General features: G+C 45.6%; 1 protein-coding gene across 3 annotated transcripts; it reads left to right on the forward strand.

The window, feature by feature from the left end:
* The first annotated feature begins 4,720 nt into the window (after positions 1-4,720).
* Positions 4,721-26,488, forward strand: ADNP2 (ADNP homeobox 2). Of its 3 annotated transcripts, none has more exons than XM_016126527.2 (4): positions 4,721-4,832; positions 11,850-11,970; positions 18,332-18,421; positions 21,760-26,488. In XM_016126527.2, the coding sequence occupies exons 2-4, from the start codon at positions 11,863-11,865 to the stop codon at positions 25,018-25,020; spliced, it is 3,459 nt and encodes a 1,152-aa protein (XP_015982013.2). In that variant the 5' UTR covers positions 4,721-4,832; positions 11,850-11,862; the 3' UTR covers positions 25,021-26,488. The 3 variants fall into 3 exon arrangements, with proteins under 3 accessions (XP_015982013.2, XP_015982014.2, XP_015982012.2); XM_016126528.2 differs by having other exon boundaries at positions 4,778-4,836; XM_016126526.2 differs by lacking the exon at positions 4,721-4,832 and having other exon boundaries at positions 7,383-11,970.
* Positions 26,489-26,535: the final 47 nt, after the last annotated feature.

The following is a 26,535-nucleotide window of genomic DNA, read 5'->3' on the forward strand; positions in this document are numbered from 1 at the left end:
TAGGCTCTCAGATCCAGATCCGTAGTTCCCACTGTCTATTTGACACTGGCACCTAGAGGTCTCAACTGCCATACTCAACGTGGTTAAGACCAAACTTGTGATCCCCTCTCTCTTCCCAATGTCCCCACCGTCCATTCTCAGTGCCATCGTTCTTGACATCCACTCACAGCCACATATAAACTGTCATCAAGTCTCGTTCGTGTCACCTCAGGTACCTCTGAAGGCTGCCTGCTTCTCTTCCTCTTCGGCGCTGCTGAACTAGCCTCGCTCCCAAACCGCTGTCCTCTTCCACCTGGACCATTCCAGCTGTCCCCTAACTTGTTCTCACATCTGCCCTTTCTCCATTGCCACTCCTTCCTGCACATTGAGGCCAGCTGTACTTTTCAAATGCAACCTCGATTCTATCAACCCAACCACTGAGAACACTGCATTGGCGTCTCATCAGCCCTAAAAAGACCTACACGGCTTCATGATCTGGTCCCTCATCTCCTCTCATAACACGTTCCCTCCTGTGGTCTGCGCTCCAGCCAGTCGTGTTTCCGATCTGTCCGCCTGTGCCGTGCGCCCTCCAGGCACAGGGCCTTCGCGGGGGCTGTGCCTGCAAAGTCATCTTCTTTCCCGCCTCTTGCCGCTTGGATCTGCTAACATCTGCTGCTCCTCTTGGTTGCTGCTGCTTCCAGACTCTGAATCTCGATCCATTTTCTTGGTCATAGATGCTTGGAGAGCTTGCCTTCTCCAGGAGCATTCACCTCAGTTTATAATTAACCTTTCATTGCATAGTTATTTCACTAATGGCGTTCTACCCAACTGGACTCTAAGCTTTAAGAAAGCAGGGACTGAGTCCGCTTTTTTTTCCCTTTCTGCTCATACTGTCTCCTTGGCACTTAGCACATACACACAAAGCATACGAAGAACAGAGGCGAGAAAGGCAAGATTACATGTAAGTTGTTCACAAAGAATAATTGTCTCCTTTTTCTATAGAAGTTTCAGTGGTTTTAGATTAATCTCGTTTATTTTTTTTTTTGCAGACGAGCATGTATACAGCTGTCTCTGCGGCTCACCATGTCGGGCTGTTGCCCGCCGGATGCCCTTGTGTAGTGTGCACACTGCATGGAGATGAGTGGAAGTAGGGGAGTGGGGTCTGTGACCTGACTTGGGGCTGGCACTTATATCCTAATTGAAGCTCGGGCCCTCGGGGCAGCACATGCCCAAGGGGCTCCCCGCTTTTGTAATTTTCACAAAGGAGGCTGTGGGCTGGTGGCAATTTAAGGCTGTCTTTGTTCTGTGGTCACCCAGATTGCTCTCTTCAGGCTGGATGGCCATCTGAACAAACGCCGATGCTGATTACAGGGGGAACCAGATGAGCGTAGGAAAGGTGCGGCATAGCATCTAAACTGTTCCGCCCTCCTGAGCAACGTGGACCAGAGCGTCAGCGCTCACGCCGGCACCCAGCAGGCTGGGAAGCAGCAGAACAAAGCTGCATGTGCTGCGACATGCCTGGCGGATAAGTCCTTGGGTCTCATTTCTGCTTTTGAATGATTTGATGACATCTCTGTCGTGCACTTTTCTGAATCTTGAAAGTAATCTTGATGAGCCCCAGAGTCATACTGCCCATTCCTTCTGTGGTGGCAGGAGCTGTCCTTTCAATATCACAGCTGTCGATTGTAGTTTTAAATATCATTTTTATACATCCAGGCTAAAATATTTAGGGACATAGTAGACCGATGTCTGCAATTTCCTTTGCATCAAAAAAAAAAAAAAAAAGATGGATCAAGAGAATGGTTGGAGGTTGGATAGCTGGGTGATACAGCAAATAGAGCAAAATGTTAATTGTAAAATCTAGGTGATGGTGTTCACTGTGCAATTATTTCAACGTCTCAATATGATCAAAACTATAATGTTAAAGGAAAACAAGTCAACAGGTATTACAATTTTAATATATTAAAATATTTGTTTATTTATATTAAAGTCACCTAGGCATCAGAGAGATGATCGATAAGAAGAAAGATACGGTCCCTGTTGGTACAGCAGTGTCAGAGAGAAGCTAGAAAGGCAAGATGGGGATGCAACGGCACAGCGAGTGCAGAGAAAGGCGCCTGCAGTGTTTGGGGCATAGTGAGAAACGCCCATCACCTTTGTCATGCTTATGTGTGCAGTGGTGGTGGTAGGGGAGATCTCTCTGGAAGAGTGGCCAGCAGAACTCAGCCTCGAATGGCATGAAATAGAAAGTAGGTCAGGTGGCGGGGAGGGAAGACATTCAAAGAGTGGTGTTTGCAGGAGCAGGAGCTGAGCTGGAAACGGTCAGCCTTGGAGAGCTTGTACGCTATGCTCGACCCTCTGGGCTGATCCTGGGGTGGGGGGCTAGAATGGCTGAAGGTAAGAAGGGGGATGACAGGATCAGGTTTGCTTTTAACGAGATTATTAAGACGGCCGGCTGGAGAACACACCTGAGGCGCCAGAGCTGGAGGTAAGGTAGGCGCCTGCACTGCTGTTCTGCCGGTGAAGGAAGAAATTTGAGGAATATTTAGGAGGTAAAATTGGAGAACTGGGGATGGGAAAAATGAAGAATAGGAAGCACATTCCTCACTTTAAGGCTGTTGAGAGGATGATGGGTTTAGTTTGGAACATTTTGAATTTAAGGTGCCTGTGAGACACCCAAGGGAAGCTGCCCAATTGTCGGCCAGAAAAATGAAATTGAAACTGAGAAAGTGGGTGGAGATGTTGGTATGGAATCGAAATAATAAAGTTTGCATATGCAGAGGTGATTAACAAGGGAGAGTGCAGAGTAATAAATGAAAGGCACGGGATCTCAATACCTGCCTGGCATAGAGGACATGGGTAACCAATACGGTTGAAAAGATGGATGAAAGTGAGCAGAAACCTGGAGACCGACATTCAAGGACTTGACATTCAAGGACCTACGATTGCGGAAGTGGAGCTGATATGATGCCAGGAGCAACCAGAGAGCCCGGAGATCAAAGGCATGTTTGGGGGGCATCGGGGAGAGGAGACTTCAGGAAAGGGAGAAGAGCTACTAAGAGATGAGGACTCAAATCTGTTCTTGGAGTCAACAAGTAAGTCAGGGTGACCAGGGCGTTTCTGTGAAGTGGTGCGGGTGGGGTGAGAGCAGAGAGTGAGAGGCGAGGGGAGCCGAGGGGATATTTGTTCGAGAAGTGCCATGCCAGGTTGTTGTCTGGGCACCTCGTGTGGGTGGGGGACTGCAATGTTTTACTTCTCATCACACCCATAGGTCTTCGAAGGAAGCCATGTAGGGATACCGTACCCATTTCCCGCTGTAATTCATTATCAAACACAATTCGTAAATAAATACAAAGGGCGAACTATCCTTCAATGACGACTCCTATTCCTGTAGGGAAAAACTGGTCAAGTAACATAAGTCCGACAGTGAATTTTTAAATGACATTTATTTGGTCCCTATTACATTTTTAGTCGTTTGATAAAAACTGGTAGCTATAATTTTTGCGGAAGGTACCAGTAGAGAGAGAAACTGAAGTTATGCGGGAAGGGGATGACTGGACAGCGATGTGCTGGGCAGGGCAGAGCACATACAGTCCGACGACGGACGGGCTGGTCGTGAACATGGGCAGACACATCCTCTGAAACTAGCTCTGAGGTCAAGGTGCTTGTTGAGGAAATAGTGCGCATGTAGGGACTGGGAGGTCAAGAGAGACCGAGTGCGATGGTCTTGGTGTCTTCGAAAAAAGGAGTTGAGGGAAGACGGGTGTCGCCCAGGGAGCTTCGGTGAAGCGGTAAGGAGCGGGAACAGGACAGGGACCGGATAAAGAAAAGCAGCCCTTTGCAAATACACCTGGCCTGGGGTTAAACTGCAGGCTCCCTGAGGGCAGCATGGTCCTGCTCTTCCCCACGGGCCCTTGACTCAATGGATGAAGGCCCAGAGCCATTTGGGAGGCCCCTACTCCATCTTTTCTCATTTTGATCAATACTACTGCTTCACAATTTTTAATAATTCTGGGCAAAAGTGAACTTTTAGGCCATTTCGGAGTTTTTACAAATATATGCAATTAACCTTTTCCCTATATAACATACAGTGGCTCGAACTTAAAACTCAGAATTCTCAAGAAAAGGTGTGACATTAATTTTCCTAGAAAATAATTAAGTCAGGAGACCCCATCCAGTCAGCTCACTAAGATGTGTCAATCAAGGGCACACTTCCCAAAGTTCTGATAGCCCAAGTACTGTTCTCCAATGGCAGACAGGATTCCCCTGATAGCTACTTTCCTATTGGCCCTGAGTTGTGGGCGGGGCCACTCATTCCTGCAGCAGCCAGTAGCTCCACCCCATTCCATGCAAATGAAGTCAAAGCCGCGTGATTGGTCATGTGGTTGAGGCCACCAGTGCCCCACCCCTTTAATGACGTCATCACCCACTCAAACTCTCACGAGAGTGCACAGATGCTGTTGAGGGGCTGGCATGTCAACCCACTGTGGCAGAGGGGGGGAGTCAAGGGAAGGGGCTCCAGAAGGGGCCCCCTAACTCCCACTCCAGAGCCTTCAGTCCAGCTTTAGGCAGGGGCCCCAAGTGGTCTCTGGAGCAAGGCCCAGGGGTCCCACGCACACTCTCCTCCCATTGGCTGGCTGCACTGGCATGCAAATGAGGGCGCGCGTCACTTCCGGAGGCAAATCGAGCGCCATTTTCTCTTTCTGGCCGAGCTGGGAGGAGGGGACGGGGTCGCGCGGGGGTGGCGCGCGCCGAGGCGGGGGTCCCGCCGCGCGGGGCGGAGGCGGGCGCTGGCCCCGGCCGGGCGCGGCGAGAGGCGGCGAGGCACGAGACGGCGCTCCGGGCGCCCAGCGGTAGGTACGACCCCGGCCCGGCCCCGCGGCGACGCCCCCGGCCCGGCCCGCGAAGTCGCGTCTGCGGCCCCGCCCCGCTCACACCCGCGGCCGCCTCACGAATGCCGCGGCGTTGTCTGGGCGCGGGGTTCGCGGCCCGAACGGCGCCGGCCGTCCCTCCGCGTCACGTGGGAGTGGGGTTGTGGGTGGTCGCTGCGGGGCGGGGTCGGGCCGGGGGCCGAGGGACCTGGGGGCCGCGGCGGGAATGGGGGCCGAGGGGCGGGTGCGAGGGAGAAGAGACGGACTTAGGGGACAGGGGCCAGGCCCGGGGGCGGGCCGGGAGCGGGCGAGGCGGGCCCCCTGCAGGGCGCACCTCCGGCGGCCCGGGCTCTTCCCGGAGCCCGTTCCCGGCGCAGCCTTCAGCGAGCGACCGCAGATGTGGGCCGCGAAGAGACGGTCACACCTGAGTGTGCCCTGTGGCGGCTTCGCCGCTCCGGTCACACCTGAGTCTGCCCTGTGGCGGCTTCTCCGCTCTGGAGGCAAAGGACTGCGGAGAACAGCTGATCGCAGACGCCTGTTCCTTCACCCCTGAGCTTCGGATGTGAACATTGATGATTGATGTGCAGCTGCTGGCGCTAGAAATCTAACTTTCGTGTGCCATTGCTGACTGCACTGGCATAGATTCTGTTTGCAAAATTTCTAAAATTTGGCTTTGGAATGTCAAAAATTATAGTGACCAGTTCAAATAGTACACAGTTGTAGAATGGGAAATAATTAAATATTTTAAGTAGTTTGTTTGCGTTTGAATGAGAGGCTTGCCTGAATGCTGCTAAGACTCGTCTTAATTAGGGTACACAGGTTTTATCAAGTAAATAGAGCTCGGAGTCTGCGTAGGTGTTAGGGGTGTGGGGAGCATTTGTAGGGGAGAGGACCGAGTGTAAAACGAGTAGCGGTTGTGAAAAGTGCACGCTCATTTTTGGTTGGAGGTCAAGTAATGTAGCGTAACTTAAAAGTTGCTACTGGAGAGTTGGCCGTATTACGAGCAAACTTTTCTATTACAGTTCGAGTTGGGACTTCGTTGGGGTCTTTAAGCACGGAAGTGACTGTGTGGAAAGGGAACCGCGGGATAGGGGAGGAGACAAGTCCGGGCCTCTGATGGAGAGATGGTAGACTGTGAGGGCTGGGTAAAAGGTTAGGGGTTGCTGATTGGTTATGGGGATGTGGCAAGATGTTTAGCTGAAGAGAGCCTGGGACACCTTTATAATTTGAACCCAGGTGTACAACATGCTATTTGTGAATTTATGGTTGTCACTTTGAGGGGCTATGTCCCCAGCGTTCTGAGGTGCCCTCCACTCCGGCTGTCACACACCTGTTAGGGCAGTGTGTTTCCGATGAGGAAAATGAAAGGCAGTTGCTGAAGGCCAGGTATCTAGGAAGGGATCGGCCTGTGTTTGAACCCAGACCTTCTGAATCTTGTTTTCATGCATGGCACAAATATTATGTGTTTTTTAAGTTTGATACTTTTAAAGCCCTGTATTTCAATATTCAAACGGTTGTGACATTTCACTTAAGATTTTTGGAGTTAGATAAATAGCAGACTCACAGTGTGGATGTTCTAAGTGCTTTTCTTGTACTAACTCACCTTCACTACTGCCTCAGGGAGTAGGCTGTGTCTCCCTGTTTCACAAGTAGGCAGCTGAGTCCCAGGGATTAAGTCATTTGCCAAATATTGCACAGCCCATAAATTGTGAAGCTGATTTGAACCCAAGCAGTGCTGCTCCAGGATCCTTGCCGGTGAGGTCTTGGGCTGTGTTGCCACTCAGGTGAAATCATTTTAGAATTTAGATGTCACAGGAACTCAAAACAAAGTTCTATGGCTTAAAAGGTATTATTAATTATTTGATTGACTTTATATTTTGGAGGATCTTTTTTCCCACAGTGGAATATTTTTAAATGATCATGACACTAAAAGACAAAGGAAACCCTTTGAGTGCCCCTTTGGGAAATATTTTCTTACACACATCAGTGGAATTTTTAGTAGTACCATGTCAACCACATACTGTGAAATTAAAGGTAATTTGCTGGGGACTGAGGTTGATAATGTAGCTGTATCATAGCCTGCTGTTTCCTGATGATGTGCATTATTACAGACGTGTTGGTTTAACTGAGTACTCAGTGAATGGAGAGCAGCATCAGTAGAGGGTCTATCAGTATGAGAACACCAAACCCGTGTGTTCATGGTTAAGCCACTGGGCGTGTTGTATGGAATCTTGCATTTTAGAATGGATAAGTTTTGGTATTTTGGAATGGAAAAATTATGGTACAGTTCAGCTTCTTTTCCGCAAAGCGATTGGCATCAATAGACCAAGGCTCTTGAAAGAATTGTTTTAAGGTTATGAAACTTCTGTAATTTACCTATGTTCTATTTTTTGTTATCCTTAAACAACAAACTGAAAAAAAGGAAAAAGGAAACTTTAAAAAAATTTTAATGAGAAGAGCTCTGTGTGTGTGTTTTTTTTTGGGGGGGTGGGGTGGGGGGAGCCACAGTAAAAATTGTGATGGAATGGGGGCACTTATATTTAAGAATAAAAAGTTCCTGTTCTCCAAATTCAGGAGAGAAGACTGGCAGTTCCTTGGCCTCTCTCTTGAGCCTTGAACAAGTAACTAGAGAGTGTGTTTACAGCTGGCCCAGTCCCTGACAGTGTGCCCTCCCCCTGAGTCAGCCAGTCTGCAGCAGCCGTCAGGGACCAGCCTGGGAAAGGCAGCCTCAATGCTGCTCTGAGCATCCACCAGTCCCTGCTCTCCTCTTTGCAAGCAATCAGTGTAGCTGTCTTGTGTCAGATATGTGTGGATGGCTCCTTGGACAATACGAAGAAACCCAAAGGGTAGAGAGGATAGTGGGACTTTAAGAATGAAGTGAAAGCAAGTCTGATAGTGGAAGCGTCTTAGAAATTTTTGATGAAACTTGTTCTGGCTAAAGGCAGTCTGGGCTTGAAAGTGACCTTGTACTTAATTTTTAAGAGTCTCTTCCTGAGGTTCTTGACAGCTCCTCTGTTCAGTTATGCTTTTAAAGACTAAAACCCAAATCAATGCATTTTACTTTTAATTTATTTTCTTATCCATTTCTAAAATAATAAATGATCTTTTAATCCCCCTTTCAGCCTAAGATATACTTTTCACATAGATAATTTTTCTGAAAACTTACCAATTCTAAATCAGCTCTCAAAAAACTGTTTCCTCATTACCCACCAAAAATTCCTCCCTCACACGTATTAACTTTCCCTGTCTCCCTCCCCCCCAGTAGATGCCAGTGTATCTTTTTTTGGTTTAATTTATCTTTTGCCAGTTATTCAGACTTTTCTTCCTTTCTCTCAATCAGTTTTGATGCTGAGCAAGTCACCTGGAATGTCTTGGGCTCCAGCTCTGCAACCTTCCATAGCCATTCCGTTTCGAACCTCCGTAGCACCTTCTGCATGTCTTATGGTTCTTACCATGTTTTATTTTACACCTCTTGTTCATTTACTATGAGCATTTGCTTTCTTACGTTCTGTGATAGGACCCAGACATGCAAATAAAGCATGATTCCTACCCTGAAATTTGGTCCAGTAGAGGAAAGAGATATGTTCACAGATAATTGCAGCATAGGAGAATGCAGTGGGGGAGGGTGGGACGGCCACTCTGGAGGTCCTTGGGCCCGAACTTACTTTGAGGGGGAAGGAGTCACGAGAGGGCTGGAGCTGTGGAATTGCCAACTCAGAAATCTTTATTTAAAATCGTGGGAGATACTGCCAGATTACCCTCTAAACATGTAGAAATCACAATTTTAAAAAAGTTTTTACTACTAGTGGGTATTACCAATCTTCAAAAGTTACTGTTTGATAATAAAATATTGGCATTTATTATTATACCTAGAATTTCTTTACTGATTTTGTTTTTGCTTTTATAGCTTACACATTAAAAAACTTAAAAAAAAATAGTTGTAGGTTTATAGAGTTGCAGGTCCAATCAAAGAACTTTTTCCACTGAATCATTTGAAAGTAGGCTGCCGAACAAGGTGATACAATATTGTCTGTTTCCTACCAATAACTCGCCACGCAGCCATCAACCCCGGGCGCCCGCGCATCAGCCCTCTCCCACTTGGAGCCCTTGCATTTCTCCAGTTGTTCTGGTATCATTTCAGTGAAAGGACCCATTCGGAATTGCACATTATATGTAGTTATCTCGTCTCTTTCATTCTAGGACAGTTCGTTAGTTTTTCCTCCCATTGTCTTTTTAAAAAGCGTATTCATTGATTTTTAGTAAATTTACAAAGTTGTACAGCCATCACCACAGACTAATATTAGAATGTTTCCAGCATCCTTCCGCCCCGCTAAAAACGTATCCATTTGCAGTCACTACCTCTTCCCATCCCTGGCCAACCACGAATCTATCTTCTATCTGCAGACTTGTCTTTTCTGAACATTTCATACAAATGGCATCAGAATATATTTGGACTTTTGGATCCGCCTTCTTTCACTTAACATATTGTTTTTGAGATTCATTTGTATTATAGCATGCATCAGTACCTAGTTACTTTTTATTGCCAAATAGTATTATGCTATACCACTGTTTATCCATTTGCTGGACATTTGGATTATTTCCACATTTTGGCTATTATGAGTAGTGTTAAAGATCTGGACACTTTGGAATATTATAGGCTAGTTGTTTCTTACAGTGTCTTAATTTGAGCTTATCTGCCAGACTTCTGTGAGTTACTCTTTTTCCTTATTATTTTGTGGGGAGGTGCTTGGAAACCATTAAAATATCCCATTTCTCATCGGACTTTCAGTTTATATTTAATTGTATCACCAATGACGTAAGTTTATATTCTAGTGGGTTATAGCTAGTTGTTATTGCAAACCAACCTAGAACTTCACAGAATAAAATGTTTTATTTAAAAAGCTCAATAATTCTTTGGGTCAGAAGTTCAGGCGGCAGTAGGGAGATGACGCGTTTCAATTCCACAATGTCCAGTGCCCCACTCTGGGAAGACTCAAAGGCCGAGGGTGACGTGACAGCTATGGGCTCTAGAGCCATCTTCGCACAAGTGTCTGGGGTTGATGTGGGACGACACTTCCATGCAGTCTCTCCACTGAGCTAGTTGAGCTTCCTCACAACATGTCTTGATTCCAAGAGTGATGGTTCCCAGAGAGCAGGCATAAGCGTGGCGTTTTTATGGTCTAGCCTTGGGCGTCACACGGTATTACTGCTGCCATACTTTATTGGGTGAGGTGACCACAAGGTTCTGCCCAGGTTCATAGGGGACATAGATGCCCTCACTATTTTGGAGAAGTGTCAAAGTCATACTTGTGAGAGCTTGTCGGGTGGGAGATCGTGTTGCATTATCCGTTACTCGTTTATTTGATACCCAAGTTGTCTCATGCTTGGTTTTTGGGAACTCCTTTATACTGGCTTCTTTTGAGTCCATTTGACATGCGTCATCATTCTTTGACCAACTCCCTTATTTTCTGACACAAGATGTTCTAGGATCATCTTTTCTAACCCTAGAATCAGACATTTTCCCAAGGGGCCCTGGTTCCTTTAATGAAAAGTGATATTTAGACGGTAAGATTTGGGCCCTGGGCGTGCTAACTGCTACCGGGGTGTGCCAGTGCCTCAAGGCTCGTTCAGTGGGCAGGGCAGTGCCATGTTCTTACACACACACACACACAACTCTTTTTTATCTATGTACATATTAAGAGCGGTAAGGTCACACTGAACCTTCTTTTCTGGTCAAGTAGCATAGGGTTTATTTTAATTGTATCCTTTTCAGATGTTATAAAAACAGCCGTATTGAGATGTAATTTGCAGACCATACAATTCGCCTATTTAAAGTGTATGATTCAGTGGCTCTTGGTGTATACGCAGAATTGTGCAGCCATCGCCACAGGGAGTTGTAGGGCACTGTCGTTCTTCCCCTAGGAAACTCGATTCCCCTTCGCCATCACCCTCCAGTCTCAGTCCTCGGCAACCAGTGTTCTGTTTTCTGCCTCTATGTGTTTGTCCTGGATACTTCGTATAAATGGAACGACCATAAGTGATCCTTTGTATCTTGCTTCTAACCTAATGTTCCCCTAGGGTTGTCTACATCATAGCATCTTTTTAGAGCTAAATAATATTCCATTGTATGGGTGCACCACATTTTATTTATCCATTTATCGGTTGATGGAAGTTTGGGTTATTTCTGCCTCTTTGGCTATTAAGAATAATGCCTCTATGAACTTTTCTGTACAAGTTTTTGTTTAGACGCATGTTTTTAATTTCTCTTGGGCGGAATCTTTGGAGGAACTGCCAGGCTGCCGTGCAGCTGGCTGCACCATGTTCCTTCACTACCGGCAGTGTCTGAGAGGTCCAGTTCCTCCACATCCTTGTCAACACCGTTCTTTTCTAAGAATTATAGCCGTTCTGGTTTTGATTTGTATTTCCACATGGTTGATGTTTAGAATCTTTTAATGTGCTTAATGTACGTTGTCTTTGGAGAATTATCTATTCAGCTCTTTTGCCCAATTTTAAGTTGGAGTATTTATCCTTTAATTATTGAATTATCAAAATTCTTTATATATTCTGGGTATAAGTTATTTATCAGTACGATTTACAAATATTCTCTCCCATATTTGGATTCTCTTTTCACTTTTTAGGTGGTTTCCATTGAAGCACAAAAGTTTTCAATTTTTATTGAAAACTTACCTAGTTTTTCTTTTGCTGCTGGTGCTTTTTGATGGTGTATCTTAGAATTCCTTTATAGATCCAAGGTCATGAAGATTTACACCTATGTTTTTTTCAGAGAATTTTAAAGTTTTAACTCCTGTATGGAAGCGTGTGACCCATTTTGAGTTAATTTTTGTGCGTGATATAAGAGTGCAACTTCAGTCTTTTGTGTGTGGATGTTCCATTTTCCAAGTGCCATTTGTTGAAAATTATTCTCAGTGTGTTACCACCTCTGTTAAAAAAAAAAAAGTACATGTATACTTATTACAGTTTGTTTTCTTCCCTTGTAAGGAAAATTTCAAAAATGTTTCAAATTCCTGTGGAAAATCTTGACAACATCAGGAAAGTACGGAAAAAGGTGAAAGGCATTCTTGTGGATATTGGGCTTGACAGCTGCAAGGAGTTGCTGCAGGTAAGAAGACACGCGTAACAGGTTAAGAGACGGCGGTAACACTGGAGATGCCAGGGTTGGCTTTTCGGAGGTGAGATTCGAGTTTTGGGGGAGTGGGTGAGACTCATGAAGATGGAGACAGCTCATAATTCAAAAGACTGCATGAGGGCATCATTAGTTCTTATTTGTCTTTGCGATTTAAATTACTTTAAACTTCTCAGGCTTTTAAAGTTACTTTTATGGGGGGCTTTTTATAGTCAGTTTAAAAGTACTGTTGACGCTTGAACAACAGGTTTAAACTGCATGGGTCCATTTATACACAATTTTTTTCCCAATAAATACATGGTTAGCCTTCTCTCTCCCTGGGGTTTTGCATCTGCAGACTCAGTGAACTGCAGATCAAAAACGGTATTTTGATACTTGGTTGGGCGTTGGGAGCCACAACATGGGCCAACTCTGCTGAGCTCTGCCATTCTGTGTAGGGACCTGAGCATCCCTGGGTTCTGGTGTCCACAGGAAGTCTTGGAACCTCACCCCGCCCCCCATGGATGCCTAAGGACAAATATGCTTTTGGAGAGTCAAAGTATATGTGGATTTTCGACATTGGGCAAGGGTGGGGTGGGGGTTGGGATCCCTACCCCTCACGTCATTCAAGAGTTAAGTGTATGTTTGTGTTTCATCTTTGAGGGGAATGTATTGAATAATTTATTTTAGCAAAAGCAGCCCCTAACTTAATTTTTCAGTACTGTTAGTCAACAAATGGGAATGCATACATGATATGATAAGGTGTTTCTTTTCTAATTTATGAATTTAATGCAGTCTTACAAAAGTTTAAAAATAAAGGTCATAGTCACACACTTTATTGATAAGTTGTGTTCTCATATGACTGTATCCTTATAACCTGAGAATATATGGCTAGTATATCTAGTAAAGGAATAAAAATTGTTAAATTAGGGCACAGTATGTATCATTATAGACATTGATAATTTTTTGTATGTTTTATTCGTAACTGTCAAAATTGGAATCATGTCTGCTTTGAATTTTTTAAACTTGTATTAAGAATTTGATTCAGAATATTGTTGGCCTGGGAAAAGTTCAGTTTCTTAATTTTCAAATCTCAGACTTTGAATCTGATTGATTTTATTTTTAAAAAGGCAGCCTGGCATTGAAAGGCTAAATAAAGTACCAGTATTCTCATTACTGATCAGCATTGATTTTTGCTTTTGAATGGACAAATGTTAATTTCTAAAGGACCCCAGAGAATTCACCACTCAAACACTGGCTTTTCCTGGGGCACCCTGCACCTGACTGGCACACGTAAGCCATAGTTTGGATTGAGACATTTAAACCAGTGTCTGCAAATGTGCGCTTGCTGCATTGGAATCAGGGAAGCTTTGAACAAGCAGGTATCCTGAACCCGCCCCTGTAGCAATCTTCAGAGGCTTGCATGTGTGTAAATAGATTTAAAAAATTTATTATCCTGTTTCCATTATCTACAAAAATATATTGAAATATTGTTGATACCTTTCATTTTCTAATAATTGCTTTAATTTTTCTTATTACTTTTTTTGCTGCATTTGATAACAGAAAGCATGCCTTCCTTCTCACCCTTCTCCCTTCTCTCCTGTGGTACACGTTACGGTTTCCTTCTTACTTTTCCAGTGTTTTCTTGTGAAAAGTTTAAACTTACAGAAATGCCGAAAGGATTATACAGTGAAAGCCCCTCTATCTGCCACCTAAATTCTACAAAGTTAATGTGTATGTGTATCTGTCCCCACCCATCATTTTATTCTTTGCTTAAAGTCTTTCAGCATGCATATCATTAATTAGAGTTTAGCATTTGTTTCCGATTTTTTGCGGGGAGGGAAATTTACATGTTGTGAAATACACCTTAACAATCTCCAAATGATAACTCTTGACATGCATGCACTTATTAATACAGGTCCCTTTCAAGGTGTAGAGCAATCCATCACTCCAGAAAAATCTCCCTGAGCCTTTTCCGGTCAGTCCTGCTCGGCCCCCCTCCCCGCACCCCCACTGGCTGCGGTCTTCTGAGATGTCCGCTGTGGGTTAGATTTGCCTGTGGTGCAGTCCCGTGTCGATGGAATAGCGTGCTCCCGTGGAAGACTCTTCTGCGTGCTGCACGTGTGGTGCCTTTCTGTGGCTGAGAAGTGTCCTGTTCCGGGAACAGAGTGGTTTGCCGATCCTTGCTCCTGAGGGACACCTAGGTTGTTTTCAGTTTTGCGTGATTATGAATAAGATTGTTCTCACGAATATGCTTATGAAAATATTTTTGTGGATGTGTGTTAATTTCCAATGAAAAAGTATCTAGTTGCGGAACCGTAAGGCTGTATGTTCATTTTGATAGGAAGTAGCTAGGCCTTTATCCAAACTAGTTGTATGACTTTATACTCCTGTACATAGTGCGTGAGGGTTTCAGTTGCTCCAAATCCTTAGCAACACCTGAGAGAGGTGGTTTTTAAAGAAGGTTTGAAGTAAAGCTTGCTACAGCAGTAATGCTGTTCCTTATGTCACCACACAGTGTGGCTGTAGCTGCACGCTTTTGCGGGTCCTGTTTCCAGGTGGAGGAAGTCCCTTACTCTTACTTATCTGAAGGCAAACACAATGAATGACTGGATGTCGAATTTTGTCACATGATTTTTCTGCACCTTTTTTTTTTTTTTTTTTTAAATAAACTGTTACACCAATCTGCATCTGTGGAATAAATTCCACTTGATCCTTTTGATATGTTGGATTGATTTCACAATTATTGGTAAAGATTTTTGCATCTGTGTTCATGAGGGATATGGTCTATAGTTTTCATTTCGTAATGTCTCATTTAGAGTTGGAGTTTTCTTTGTGGGAGGTTTTTTAAATATGCATTCAGTTAGGCTGTCAGTTACATAATTTTTCTTGAGTTGAACTTTGGTAGTTTGTCTTCTTTTAAGGAATTCGGTCGTTTTGATGTAAGTTGTCAAATTTATTGACATAAAGTTGTTCACGTTAGTTCCTAATCTGTAAGAACTGTAGTGATGTCCCCTCTCTCATTTCGAGTCTAGTAATTGGAGACTTCTTTCTTTTCCTGTATAGTTTGAATAGAGTTTAATCAATTTTACCAATCTTTTCTACAAAATATGTTTTGGTTTCACTGGTTTTTCTCTCTTGTCTACTTTCCATTTTGTTTATTTCTGCTTTCTATGTTTTCCTTTTTTCTGTTTAGGGTTTATTTATTAAGTTCATTTATTTGGTTTCCTAAAGTGTGAGTTTAGATTGATTTTTTTTTTTTAGTTTGTTTTCTAAGTGTTTAATGCCATAAATTTCCCTTTAAGCTCTGCTTTAGCTGCATCCAACACATTTGATTTATTGTTGTTTTTATTTTCATTCATTTTAAATTTTTTTCTAATTTCCTTCGTGATTTCTTCTTTGACCCAAGAATTATTTAGAAGTGTGTTGTTTAATTTCTAGAAATTTGGGGGTTTTTCTAGATGCCTTTTTATTACAGATTTAGTTAATATTGATTTGGTTGGAGACTGTACTTTATAATTATTTCAGTCCTTTCAAATATATTGAAACTTATTTTATAGCTCAGCATAAGATCTATCTTTGAAAGTGTGCCGTGCGTATTTGAAAAAAGTGTATACTTCGGTGGTGTTGAGCGTCTGTTCTTTGAGTGTCTGTTAAGTCATGTTGGTTGACCATGTTCAGTCTTCTCTGTCCTTCCTGGTATGTGTGGACTAATTCTATTGATTATTGAGTGAGCAGTCTTGAGGTTTCCGACTGTCATTTTGGATTTAATTATTTTTAATCAATTCCATCAGTTTTTGCTTTGTGTACTTTGCAGCTGTAGGTGCATCCACATGTAGCGCTGTTCTGTTTTGTTGACAAAAGACCCCATTATCATCATGAAATGACTCTATCCATGTTAACATCCCCCCACTCCACGCCTGAAATCTTTGTTTTATACTAGTATGGCTCTTTCAGCTTTCTTTTGATTAGTGGTAGCATGGCATATCTTTTTTCATTTTTTTACCTTTAATCTGTCTACATCTTTATATTTAAAGTGAGATTTTTGTAGACAATGTATAATTGGATTTTGTTTGTTTGTTTGTTTGTTTTATTACCAAGACTGACCATCTCTTAATTTGAGACCTTTAGACCAGGGTTAGGCAAACTATGGCCTAAAATATGGGCCAAATCCGGCTGGCTGTTTTTTAAATACACTTTCTTGGAACACAGCCATACTTAATATTTACATGTTGTCTCTGACTGCTTTTGCACGTGATGGTAGGATTGTGTTAGAGACCACATGGTTGGCAATACTTTAGATATTATCTGGTTCTCTACAGAAAAAGTGCACCAACCCCAGTTATTTGACGTGGTTGCAGGTGGGGCCGGCTTCAAGTCTGCCATCTTGCTGTTTGTTTTTACTCGCCTCGTTTGTTCTTTGTTCCCTTGTTACTCTTTCCCTCCTGTCTTTTGAGTCGAGTGTTTTCATGATCCCATTTTATCTCCGTTGTTGGCTTCCGTTTCCCGTTCTGGCACACACTGCTTGCTGCGCACGTGGTGTGAGACCGTGGCAGCCGTGCGCGCTGCTCCCCTCCGGCCTTTGCGGTGTGTCCCCGCGCTTTTTCTTTCTCTCTCGTTCTTTCTTCGGTGACGTTGGTTAATGAAGTCCAGTGAGGTTCAGGCGTACAGTTGCACAGGGAGGTGCGTATACACGCCGCACTGTGTGTTCACCTCCCAGAGCTAGAGTCCTCTCTGCCACCACATCTTCGATCCCTTTTACCCCATCCACCTCCCTCCTACCCCTCTCCCCTCTGGTAACCACCAGTCTATAGTCCATGTTCATGGGTCTCTGTCCTGCTCATTTGTTGCCTTTAGGCTTATATCTCACATATAAGAGACATCATGTGGGTTTCACCTTTTTCCGTCTGACTTATTTCACTTAGCATGATTATCTCCAGGTCCATCTATGTTGTCGCAAATGGCAGTATTTCATCCCTTCTTATGGCTGAGTAATATTCCATTGTATACATGTACACAGCTGCTTTATCCAGCCATCTATCGTAGGACACTTTGGTTGTTTCCATGTTCTGGCCACATGAATAATGCAGCTATGGACATCGGCGTGCAGATATCTTTTTGGATATGGGTTTTCAAGTCTTTGGGTTAAATACTCAGGAGAGGGATTGCTGGATCATATGGTAGATCAATTCTTAGTTTTTTGAGGAACCTCCATGCTGTTTTCCATAGCGGCTGTACCAATTTGCAGTCCCACCAGCAGTGCACGAGGGCTACTTTTTCTCCACATCCTCTCTAACACTTGTTATTACTTCTTATCCTGTTGATTAGAGTTATTCTAGCAGGTGTGAGATGGTATCTCATTGTGGTTTTGATTTGCATTTCCTTAATAACTAGTGATGTTGAGCATCTCTTCATAATACATCTTTTATATGTGTTATAAGCTTCACCGTGCATTATTTCCAGTTTAAATCCTTGTAATAAATTGTACTTTGCTCTAGTTCCGAGTTGACTTGGTAAGCAACGTATTAGCACATGTATGTTCAAAGGCAATTGTATTAATTGACTCTGGCTTAACTAACATTTTTTAATATATAAAAATGACCTTTAGTTATTATAAAAACAGTAGTATAAGCTGTGAAAGAGAAAATACAGATAATAGTTTCTTTAGAAAACAAAATTTTAAACGCCACATTTCTACTATTCAGATATTACCGCTCTTAGCATCTTATTGTTTCGCCGTGTGTGTGTGTGTGTGTGTGTGTGTGTGTGTGTATGCATTGATCATGCTTTTTTTATTCATTTGCTTTCAGTTCCTTTATTCCCTTGCCTTTCTGTGTCATTAAATGTTCATCTTACTTGTTACCCAGAAGAACCAGGGCTTAGTCTGGACGCTACTGCGTCTGGTTGTTCGGTTCCCGGTGACATCATCCCTTCGATCTTCTCACCCCTGTCACCCTGTCTGAGTCGCCCTCCCTATGGCGGATGCCTGGTGTACCTGTCAGGCCCACACCTGGAGCTCCTGCCTCATGCTCCACCCCTGCCCCCCCAACCTCGAAAGCCTCTTGACCTCCTGTGGAAGAAGCTGTTTGCATGTGCTGTTTCTCTCTCCCAAAAATTATTAGCGGGAAATGTTATCTGTTTATTCCTTACAAGACTGTACTTTTAAATTGGAGATTTTCAAACTTTCCCTCAGTTCTCACACTTAGTGGGGTTCTCTCACAGTTTGCTCGTGGGCTGCGTTTTCATTTCACTTTTCTTATGTAGGTTTCTCAAGTGTCAAGTCATCTCATCAAGTTCTAATTAAATATTTATTTTCTGAAATTGCATAATGATTTCTCTTTCTCCCTTTTTTTTAAAGGACCTTAAAAACTTTGATCCAGGAGAGAAGTACTTTTATAACACATCGTGGGGAGATATTTCTCTCTGGGAACCTTCTGGAAAGAAAGTGGTACGTGCCTTTGTATTTGCTTGTCATGTTTCCTTAATAGTCGGGCGGGGGTGGTTAGGGTCAGTGTAATTCTGAGGAGCATCGTGTGTGAGGGTCACCGATGAGCAAAGGGGGGGAGGGTGTTGTGAACATTCGGGAAAACAAAGTCGTGTCGTAATACAGGGTTATCGATACATTGAGGGTTTTCTGTATGTGAAGTTGATTAATGTAGTGAAACTGTTATTTGTCCTTGATTATAAGATGCCACTGATATAAGAAGGGCCTTAGATTCATAACTGTTTTGAGGAAAAAGAAATGCCCAGACATTAAGTACATACAGTGGAGGTGCATCCTGGTTCCACAAACTGAAAATGTGGATCTTTGAATCGAGGAACACAGTTTATAATGATTTGAAACCTCAAGCCTGAACAGGTTCAAGCTGAAAGCTTGTGGCAGCATTATTACAACGGTGTCTTCTGGAAGCCCTTGCCTGCCCCCAGCGCTGAGATTAGCACCTTCATCAGCGTCCGACTCAGCCCGTCCCCCTGTTTGCTCAAGTTCTGGTGGCCTTGGGAATTTTGGCTTAAAAAAATCCTTGTAACTGGTCAGTCATTGTTCTGTCAGAATCTTCTTTAAAAACATGTCTATTGTCAGCCCATCCTTTCGAGTCTCACTTTTTTGCCCGTTTTGTGTCCCACCTTTTTTTGGCTCTTGCCTCCCTAAGACTGACATTCACTCTACGTCAGAAGCAAGGTTCCTGCAACCACCTCGATTTGGTTGTTGTCCTGCTCAGGACGGTTCATGGCTGCACAAAGAGGCCTCGCATTGAAGACCTTGACTTCGTGAATACTTTTTAGTCCTCACTGGTTTCCCATCTCAATTCTTAAAAGATCTTGCGGTATAATATGTAATTACAGGCTTTTAATCAAGAAATCCTTTTTTGAATTCCTGCTACAAAGTAGATAAAACTTTTTGAGTGCTTGATGCAAAGAGATAAAAATTAGGGTTCTTTTCTTCAAGGAGTTTATGTTTTTTGTTGGGGTGAATAGGGCCTAGGCATAAAATGTTAAATGACATTGTGAAATAGTAGAGATAGTAGAGATTGAACTTGTATTTGAATTTATATTTAAGGTACGATATTCGGTGGGGAAAAAACACTGTCGGCTGGCATGGTAGAGACTGTCGTCTGCTAGGTTTAGTCCCTTATTTCTCTCCATCCCTCAAGTATCTCCTTTAATGGAAATATGATGGTATGAGCAGAGACAGTTTGGGGCAGCAGAACAGAAATGATGTGTGACCGCGCTGGGTAGCATGGCTCGTGCTGCAGGGAGGTCCTCGGGTTTGGAGAAGCGACATGTTTTAGACATTCGAGTCTTGGGGACAGAGTCATGCTGCGTTATCTGGCGGTGGATCTGTTCTTAACCTTAGTTTGGCGGGGATGATGTTCATTCTGGGGACAGGATTTCTCCCAGCTCCCAGGACCCTGACTCCACTTTCTTCTGCTTCTGTCCTTGGTTATGCGCTTGTCCTCTTCCCATTGAGCAGGGCCTCCTGCTCACTGTGTTTCTGATTGGTCACTGTCCTAGAACATTCGCACACAGGTTTTTGCTTTCCTTTCTCTTGGGTAAGTGCCAAGGCATGAGATTGCTGGGTCATGTGAGGTAAATAGTATGCCTTTATCTTTATAACAAACTGCCAAACTTTTCCAAAGTGGCTGTACCATTTATAGATCATGTTATGGTGTCATATTTAAGAAAAATTTCCCCTCAAACTAAATATCTCTTAAACAGTAACAGATAGTAACATGCAGCTGTTAGGAAGTTTCGTTGGCTCTTTTATTGAGTGTAATTTTCACTGAGTATCTTGTTTTTCCAATACAATATTTCATTGAGTAAAAGACACACCATTTTTTAATGAACCCATAATAAAACTAAAGCAGTACATCACTTAAACTGCACGACTGAGCCATCAGTTGTAAAGTATACCCAAGTATACCCAAATTTCAGGGATATTAAAGTATGAAAAAAAATGTGATTCTCAGATCGTTAAAATGTGTTTGGTGTGTGTGTCTGGTCGGCTGTCACCCTGGGCTAGTTAGAGGTCCCACCAGAAAAGCCAGAACCCGGGACTTTGCTGATTGCTGGGGTTAGTAACATGCTGAATGTATTTGGGTGATTTCTCCGACCTGTAACCCAAGAGGAAAAACTGCATGGCTAGGTGAGAGATAGGGCAGCAGAGTCACAGGATAGGAAGATGTGTGTGCGGTGATCATGAGCCGGGATCTGGGAAGGGTCGGGGTTGGCCCGTGGCCATTGCGTAGCAAGCAGCAGCGTTGCGGCATGGGACCAGCCCTACATGGCCCGTGGTGCGACCTCAGATGACGTGTTTCGTCTGTGCCGGGCTCAGCCTCCTCTTTTGTGCAGCGAGGGGCAGCTGCTCTGCGGCTCTGCCTCCAGGCTCTGGACACTGTCACGCAACCACAGACTCCACCCCCAGCTCGTCGAGTTCTGGATTCACCTTAAAGAGAAATTCCGTATTGTCAGTGCCGGGTCTGTGGCCTGAAACTTACCTCAGGATTATTCATAACGAGATAGTCGCAGTCCCTCTTTCTTTTCTGTTTGTCACAGTTTGTTGGATACTTACGCATGCAAAGCGCTGTCCATTTGGCTCTTACATAGAAATGGGGGATGGAAGATAGTCGTGATGGGTTTCGCAATTTGCAAGTTAGGTATTTTGTAGATAAATTCTAGAGGTTTTGTTCTGGAGCTAAAACAACATTGGAGAAATACGATGAGAAGGGGTAAAAATAGCTCTCTTGCAGAGAACTAAGTTTATTTTAATGGATGGAGTTAATTAAAAAGTATAGGACTAAGTAATGAGTTCTGTGGTTGTAGTGGATGGTTTGGAAATGAGTCAACGAACTATGAGTTGTGGGCCGTGTCATGTATTTGTACAGACTACAAGCTAAGAATAGTTAAATCTTTAAATGTTTGAAAAGGAAAAATGAAAACTCTGTTTTGTGACGTAAAATTTACATGAAATTTGAGTGTTCTGTAGTGTTATTAGCACAAAACCACGCTGCCGGGTGGGAGCGTCGCCTGCGGGTGCCCCGCTTCCCCGCGGCAGCACGGAGGAGCTGCCGCAGGGGCCATGCTGGGTGGCCCACAGAGTCTAAAATATTTCCTCTCTGGCCCTTTATAAAAAAGCTTGCCCTGGCTCAGAACAGACGTTCTCTGAGCAGTGACCGTGTTACTAGGTCGTCCAGCTTGTTAGAAGGAGAACCATGTCCTTGTGCACTCCAGAAGGCGTAGCATCTGATGGTTTTCTTTAACTATCTTGGCTTTTTTTTCTTTTAACAGAGGTATCGCACGAAGCCTTACTGTTGTGGCCTCTGTAAGTACTCCACGAAGGTGCTTACTTCATTCAAAAATCACTTACATCGCTACCATGAAGATGAGATTGACCAGGAGCTGGTGATCCCTTGCCCAAACTGTGTATTTTCGTCTCAGCCCAAGGTTGTGGGCAGGCACTTCAGAATGTTCCATGCACCTGTGCGGAAAGTCCAGAACTACACGGTGAACATCCTAGGTGAAGCCAAATCCTCAAGGAGCGACGTGATCAGTTTTACGTGTTTAAAATGTAACTTTTCAAACACTCTGTACTACAGCATGAAGAAGCATGTGCTGGTAGCCCATTTTCACTACCTGATCAACTCCTACTTTGGCCTGAGAACTGAGGAAACGGGTGAGCAGCCAAAAACTGACGAGACCTCTTCTACTGAGAAGATGCCACCGCCTGACAAGTATTACTGTAAAAAGTGCAACGCCAATGCCAGCAGCCAGGATGCTTTAATGTATCACATTTTGACATCAGATATCCACAGGGATTTGGAGAATAAGCTTCGGTCCGTGATCTCAGAGCACATTAAGAAGACTGGGCTCTTGAAGCAAATGCACATCGCCCCCAAGCCAGCTGTCAGCGTGGCCAGACCCCCACCCAGCAGTGCACCGGGCACCCCAGTGCCATCTCCCTGCTTCCGCCTGGCCTTGCCGCCGCCACCCAGCAGTCAGGGCCGGGCCACCGCGCCGCCCGTGCAGGGCCCCACCCCACCAGCCCCGGCCGCCTCCGGCCCTTCCGGAAGCCTCACCCATTCGCCTGCTGCCCAGCCCCATGTGACTCTGGTGCCCAGCCCTCTGCCGGTGGCCCCGGCCAGCCTGGCCCTGCCGCCCTCCGCACCCCGGCCGCTCTTCCTGTCCCGCGGAGCCCCACTGCGTCCGTCGGCAAGTGCTCCTGCCTTGCCCTTGAGCCGGCCAGGGGGACCTGTCAGCAAGCCTGCCGGGACTGGGGTCCTGCGCCCCACGGTCTTGCCCCTCAGCCAGCCTGTCGGGTCCCCCAGCAGACCAGTGGGGCCTGGAGTCCTTGCCGTGAACAGACCTGTTGGGTCTGCTGTCCTTCCCGTCAGTCCCTCTGTCCCCCCTGGGCTTCTTCAGGCCGTCTCACCAGGAGTGATCTCTGTGAGTCGGACAGTCCCGTCAGGTGTCCTTCCTACAGGCCAGATGACGCCTGCTGGGGTCATCCCTTCCGGACAGACAGCAACTTCGGGGGTTCTCCCTGCTGGCCAGATGGTCCAGTCAGGGGTCCTCCCCATTGGCCAGACGGCCCCGCCGGGAGCTCTGCCCCCAGGGCTGACGGTCCCGTCACGGGTCCTCCCCCCTGGCCAGGCGGTCCCGCTGAGGGTGCTTCCGGCAGGCCAGGTGGTCCCGTCCGCGCTGCTTTCCCCCAGCCAGACGGCCCCGTCCGGCATCCTCCCCGTGAACCAGGGCGTCGCCTCCGGCGTGCTGCAGCTCAGCCAGCCCGTCGTGCCGGCGGTGCTGCCCGTGAGCCAGCCCGTGCGGCCTGGTGTCCTGCAGCTCAGCCAGTCCGTGAACACCGGCCTGCTGCCCACAGGGCCCCCCGTGAGGGCGGGCACCTCCCAGAACACGACCTTCCTGACCTCGGGTTCCATCCTCAGGCAGCTGATACCGACTGGGAAGCAAGTGAACGGGATCCCCACCTATACCCTGGCCCCGGTGTCTGTCACCTTGCCCGTGCCACCTGGCGGCGTCGCCACCGTCGCCCCTGCCCAGGTGCCCATCCAGCTGCTGCCGTCGGGCGCGGCCACGCAGGTGGCCAGCTCCGTGGCGGGCGTGGCGTCTGCCCCGGCGGGGGCCGGCGCGGCACCGCCCGTGCTCGTGCAGGCCTCTCCCGCCGCGCCGGAGGCCGGCCAGGCGCTCAGGCAGGCGAAGCAGTGGAAGACCTGCCCCGTGTGCAACGAGCTCTTCCCGTCCAACGTCTACCAGGTGCACATGGAGGTGGCGCACAAGCATAGCGGGCCCCGGCCGGCCGACAAGCTGGAGCCGGAGAAGCTGGCCGCGTGCGCGCCCTTCCTGAAGTGGCTGCGAGAGAAGACGCTGCGCTGCCTGTCCTGCAAGTGCCTGCTGGCGGAGGAGGAGCTCGTGCAGCACCTGCTCATGCACGGCCTGGGCTGCCTGTTCTGCCCGCGCACGTTCCACGACATCCAGGGCCTGTCGGAGCACAGCAGGGTGGTGCACCCTGGCAGGAAGAGGCTGCCGGCGGACTACAGCAGCAAAGGCTTTCAGCTGGACGTCGACGCCAACGGCAGCCTGCTGTTCCCCCACCTGGACTTCGTCACCGCGCTGCCCAGGGCAGAGCTCGGGGAGCGTGAGGTCTACCTGGCGGTCCTGGCTGGCATACACTCCAAGTCGCTTGTGCCCGTGTACATCAAGGTGCGGCCTCAGGCCGAGGGCGTGCCCGGGAGGCCCGGCAAGCAGGCGCTGACCTGCCCCTTCTGCTTCGGCACCTTCCTGACGGCCGAGGCGTATGAGCTACACCTGAAGGACAGGCACCACATCACGCCGACGGTGCACACGATTCTGAAATCACCGGCTTTCAAGTGCATTCATTGCTGTGGGGTCTACACTGGCAACATGACGCTGGCGGCCATCGCCATTCACCTGGTGCGCTGTCGAAGTGCCCCGAAGGACAGCAGCTCGGACCTTCGGGTCCAGCCAGATTTCATCGAGAACAGCGAGCTGCTTTTGGTCAACGGCGATGTGGTGCACGACTCTGGTTTCTCTGTGAAGAGGAAGCTGCCTGATGGCCACTTCGGGGCAGAGGACCAGAGAGATGAGGAGGAACAGCCTCCTGTCGTAAACACCGAAGCTGCCCCGGCCCCCGAAAAGGTCACCAGTGTCACACCTTTTAAAAGACAGAGGAGTGAGAGCAGGACGGAAGGGCCCCTGGTGGTCAATGACGACACTCTTCAGATTTTAGCATTAAACCCTAAAAAATATGAAGATCGTTCCTATGAAGAAAAAAAGCAATTCCTTAGAGATTATTTTCACAAGAGACCATATCCGAGTAAAAAGGAAATAGAACTACTATCCTCCCTCTTATGGGTGTGGAAAATTGATGTGGCTTCATTTTTTGGAAAAAGAAGATATATTTGCATGAAAGCAATAAAAAATCACAAGCCTTCTGTACTTTTAGGCTTCGATATGTCTGAACTTAAAAATGTTAAACATAGATTGAAATTTGAGTATGAACCTCAAACCTTGTAAAAAAAATTTAGGACATTAGTAGTTTTTTCAATTGAGATTTAAAAAATGTTATTTTCTTCACTGTATGTTGACCTAATAATCAATTTCAGTGGTCTTTATGCTGCTCTTTAGATGTATTTCAGGTGCTCAGCAAGACTTCCACATGAAGATGTGGTAGTTCTTTCAGAGTTATTGTTTCCTGCGGTTTGATTTTGTCACAATTATTTTGAGTTTTTTCCTCTCGAGTAAATTAAATCCTTTGATATTTCACGCACGCCGTGTTTTTCCAGTAGTGTCAGTATGATAAACACTGAATTCTTACACGTGTTGGTTTTCTCATTTAAGGAAGTGTCAGCTTGTTTCGGAATAATTAATTGCATATTAAAGCTTTGATCTTTCTCAGCTTCACGTGTAGCCATAGATGATGTGGTAAACGTTTAGGAAAGCGAGCACGGCCCCTGTGCCGTGCGCGAGCACACTGCGTTAACGCACGCTGGCTTCTCTGTAAGACATTTGCTTGTTAGGTTATGGTTTTCATTTACATTTTTTCCAGTTTGTCCTAACAGCTGTTTTTTATTATAACTCATAGAAAACCAAATGTTTTCATTTGTTAAAAATTATACTGAACCCGAAGCCTGGTATTTAGGTCATAAGAGTTATTTTACAAATGAAGTAACTCTGTAGGTGCAGTGTGGGCTTTCTCCTCGTTCTGATATGGCGATGTCATTTCTCCATTCAAAGGTAAGACGACAAATCTTTAGTGCCTTTAGAATAAACCCTGAAAACACACACAAAACTCTCCTAACTTCATAACCAGTGGAAGGGAAGGGCTGTGTTGCTCAGGAACGAAGCTCGACCCCGGAGTGGACACAAACCTACGCCTGGATGTTCAGGGAGAGGGCGGCTCAGGGGGGCTGAGAGCAGAGCCTCTGTGGAGGGTCCATTAACCTTTGACGTTTTCTGGGTCAGCGTGTTCACACCGGGGACGTGGGCGTTTACCTAGCCTGGTGTCGGCTAACGGGGCGGGTATCGCTAAAGAACGCCACTGTGTTGCTGTCTTTGGGACAGTTAAACCTTGTTTTTTTGTTGTTGTTTTAATTTCCCATAATAACAATTTAAAAATTTAAAGCACCAGAACCAGTAATGGAGACCAGCTAGTGTAGACCTTACGTCATATTGCTGGTGGTACACAGCAGAGGCACCTATCCAACAGATTGAGAGAATATGACATTTTCTGGGAAATAAGATAATGTTACTACATGGGCTTTAAAAAGTATACTTGCATGTCATTGCTATACTGTGCGTTTTCGAGGCAGTCGTGAAAGTGGTCCGTGTGGCGTACTCTTGTAAATTCAAAAAGAGCTTGTCGAAGTTCATTTTTTTTACCTATTGTTTTCATAGTGTCTATTTTGAATTAAAATTTGTTATACCACTGCAGATAGAACTGTTTAATTATTTTAACAATTAAAACATCACCGTGACTCAGGAATAATCTGTGTGGAAATAGATACCGCATTTATTTTCTAAAAAATGTTA

This window comes from Rousettus aegyptiacus, unplaced genomic scaffold (assembly GCF_014176215.1).
Source record: "Rousettus aegyptiacus isolate mRouAeg1 unplaced genomic scaffold, mRouAeg1.p scaffold_m13_p_12, whole genome shotgun sequence".
NCBI lineage: Eukaryota > Metazoa > Chordata > Mammalia > Chiroptera > Pteropodidae > Rousettus > Rousettus aegyptiacus.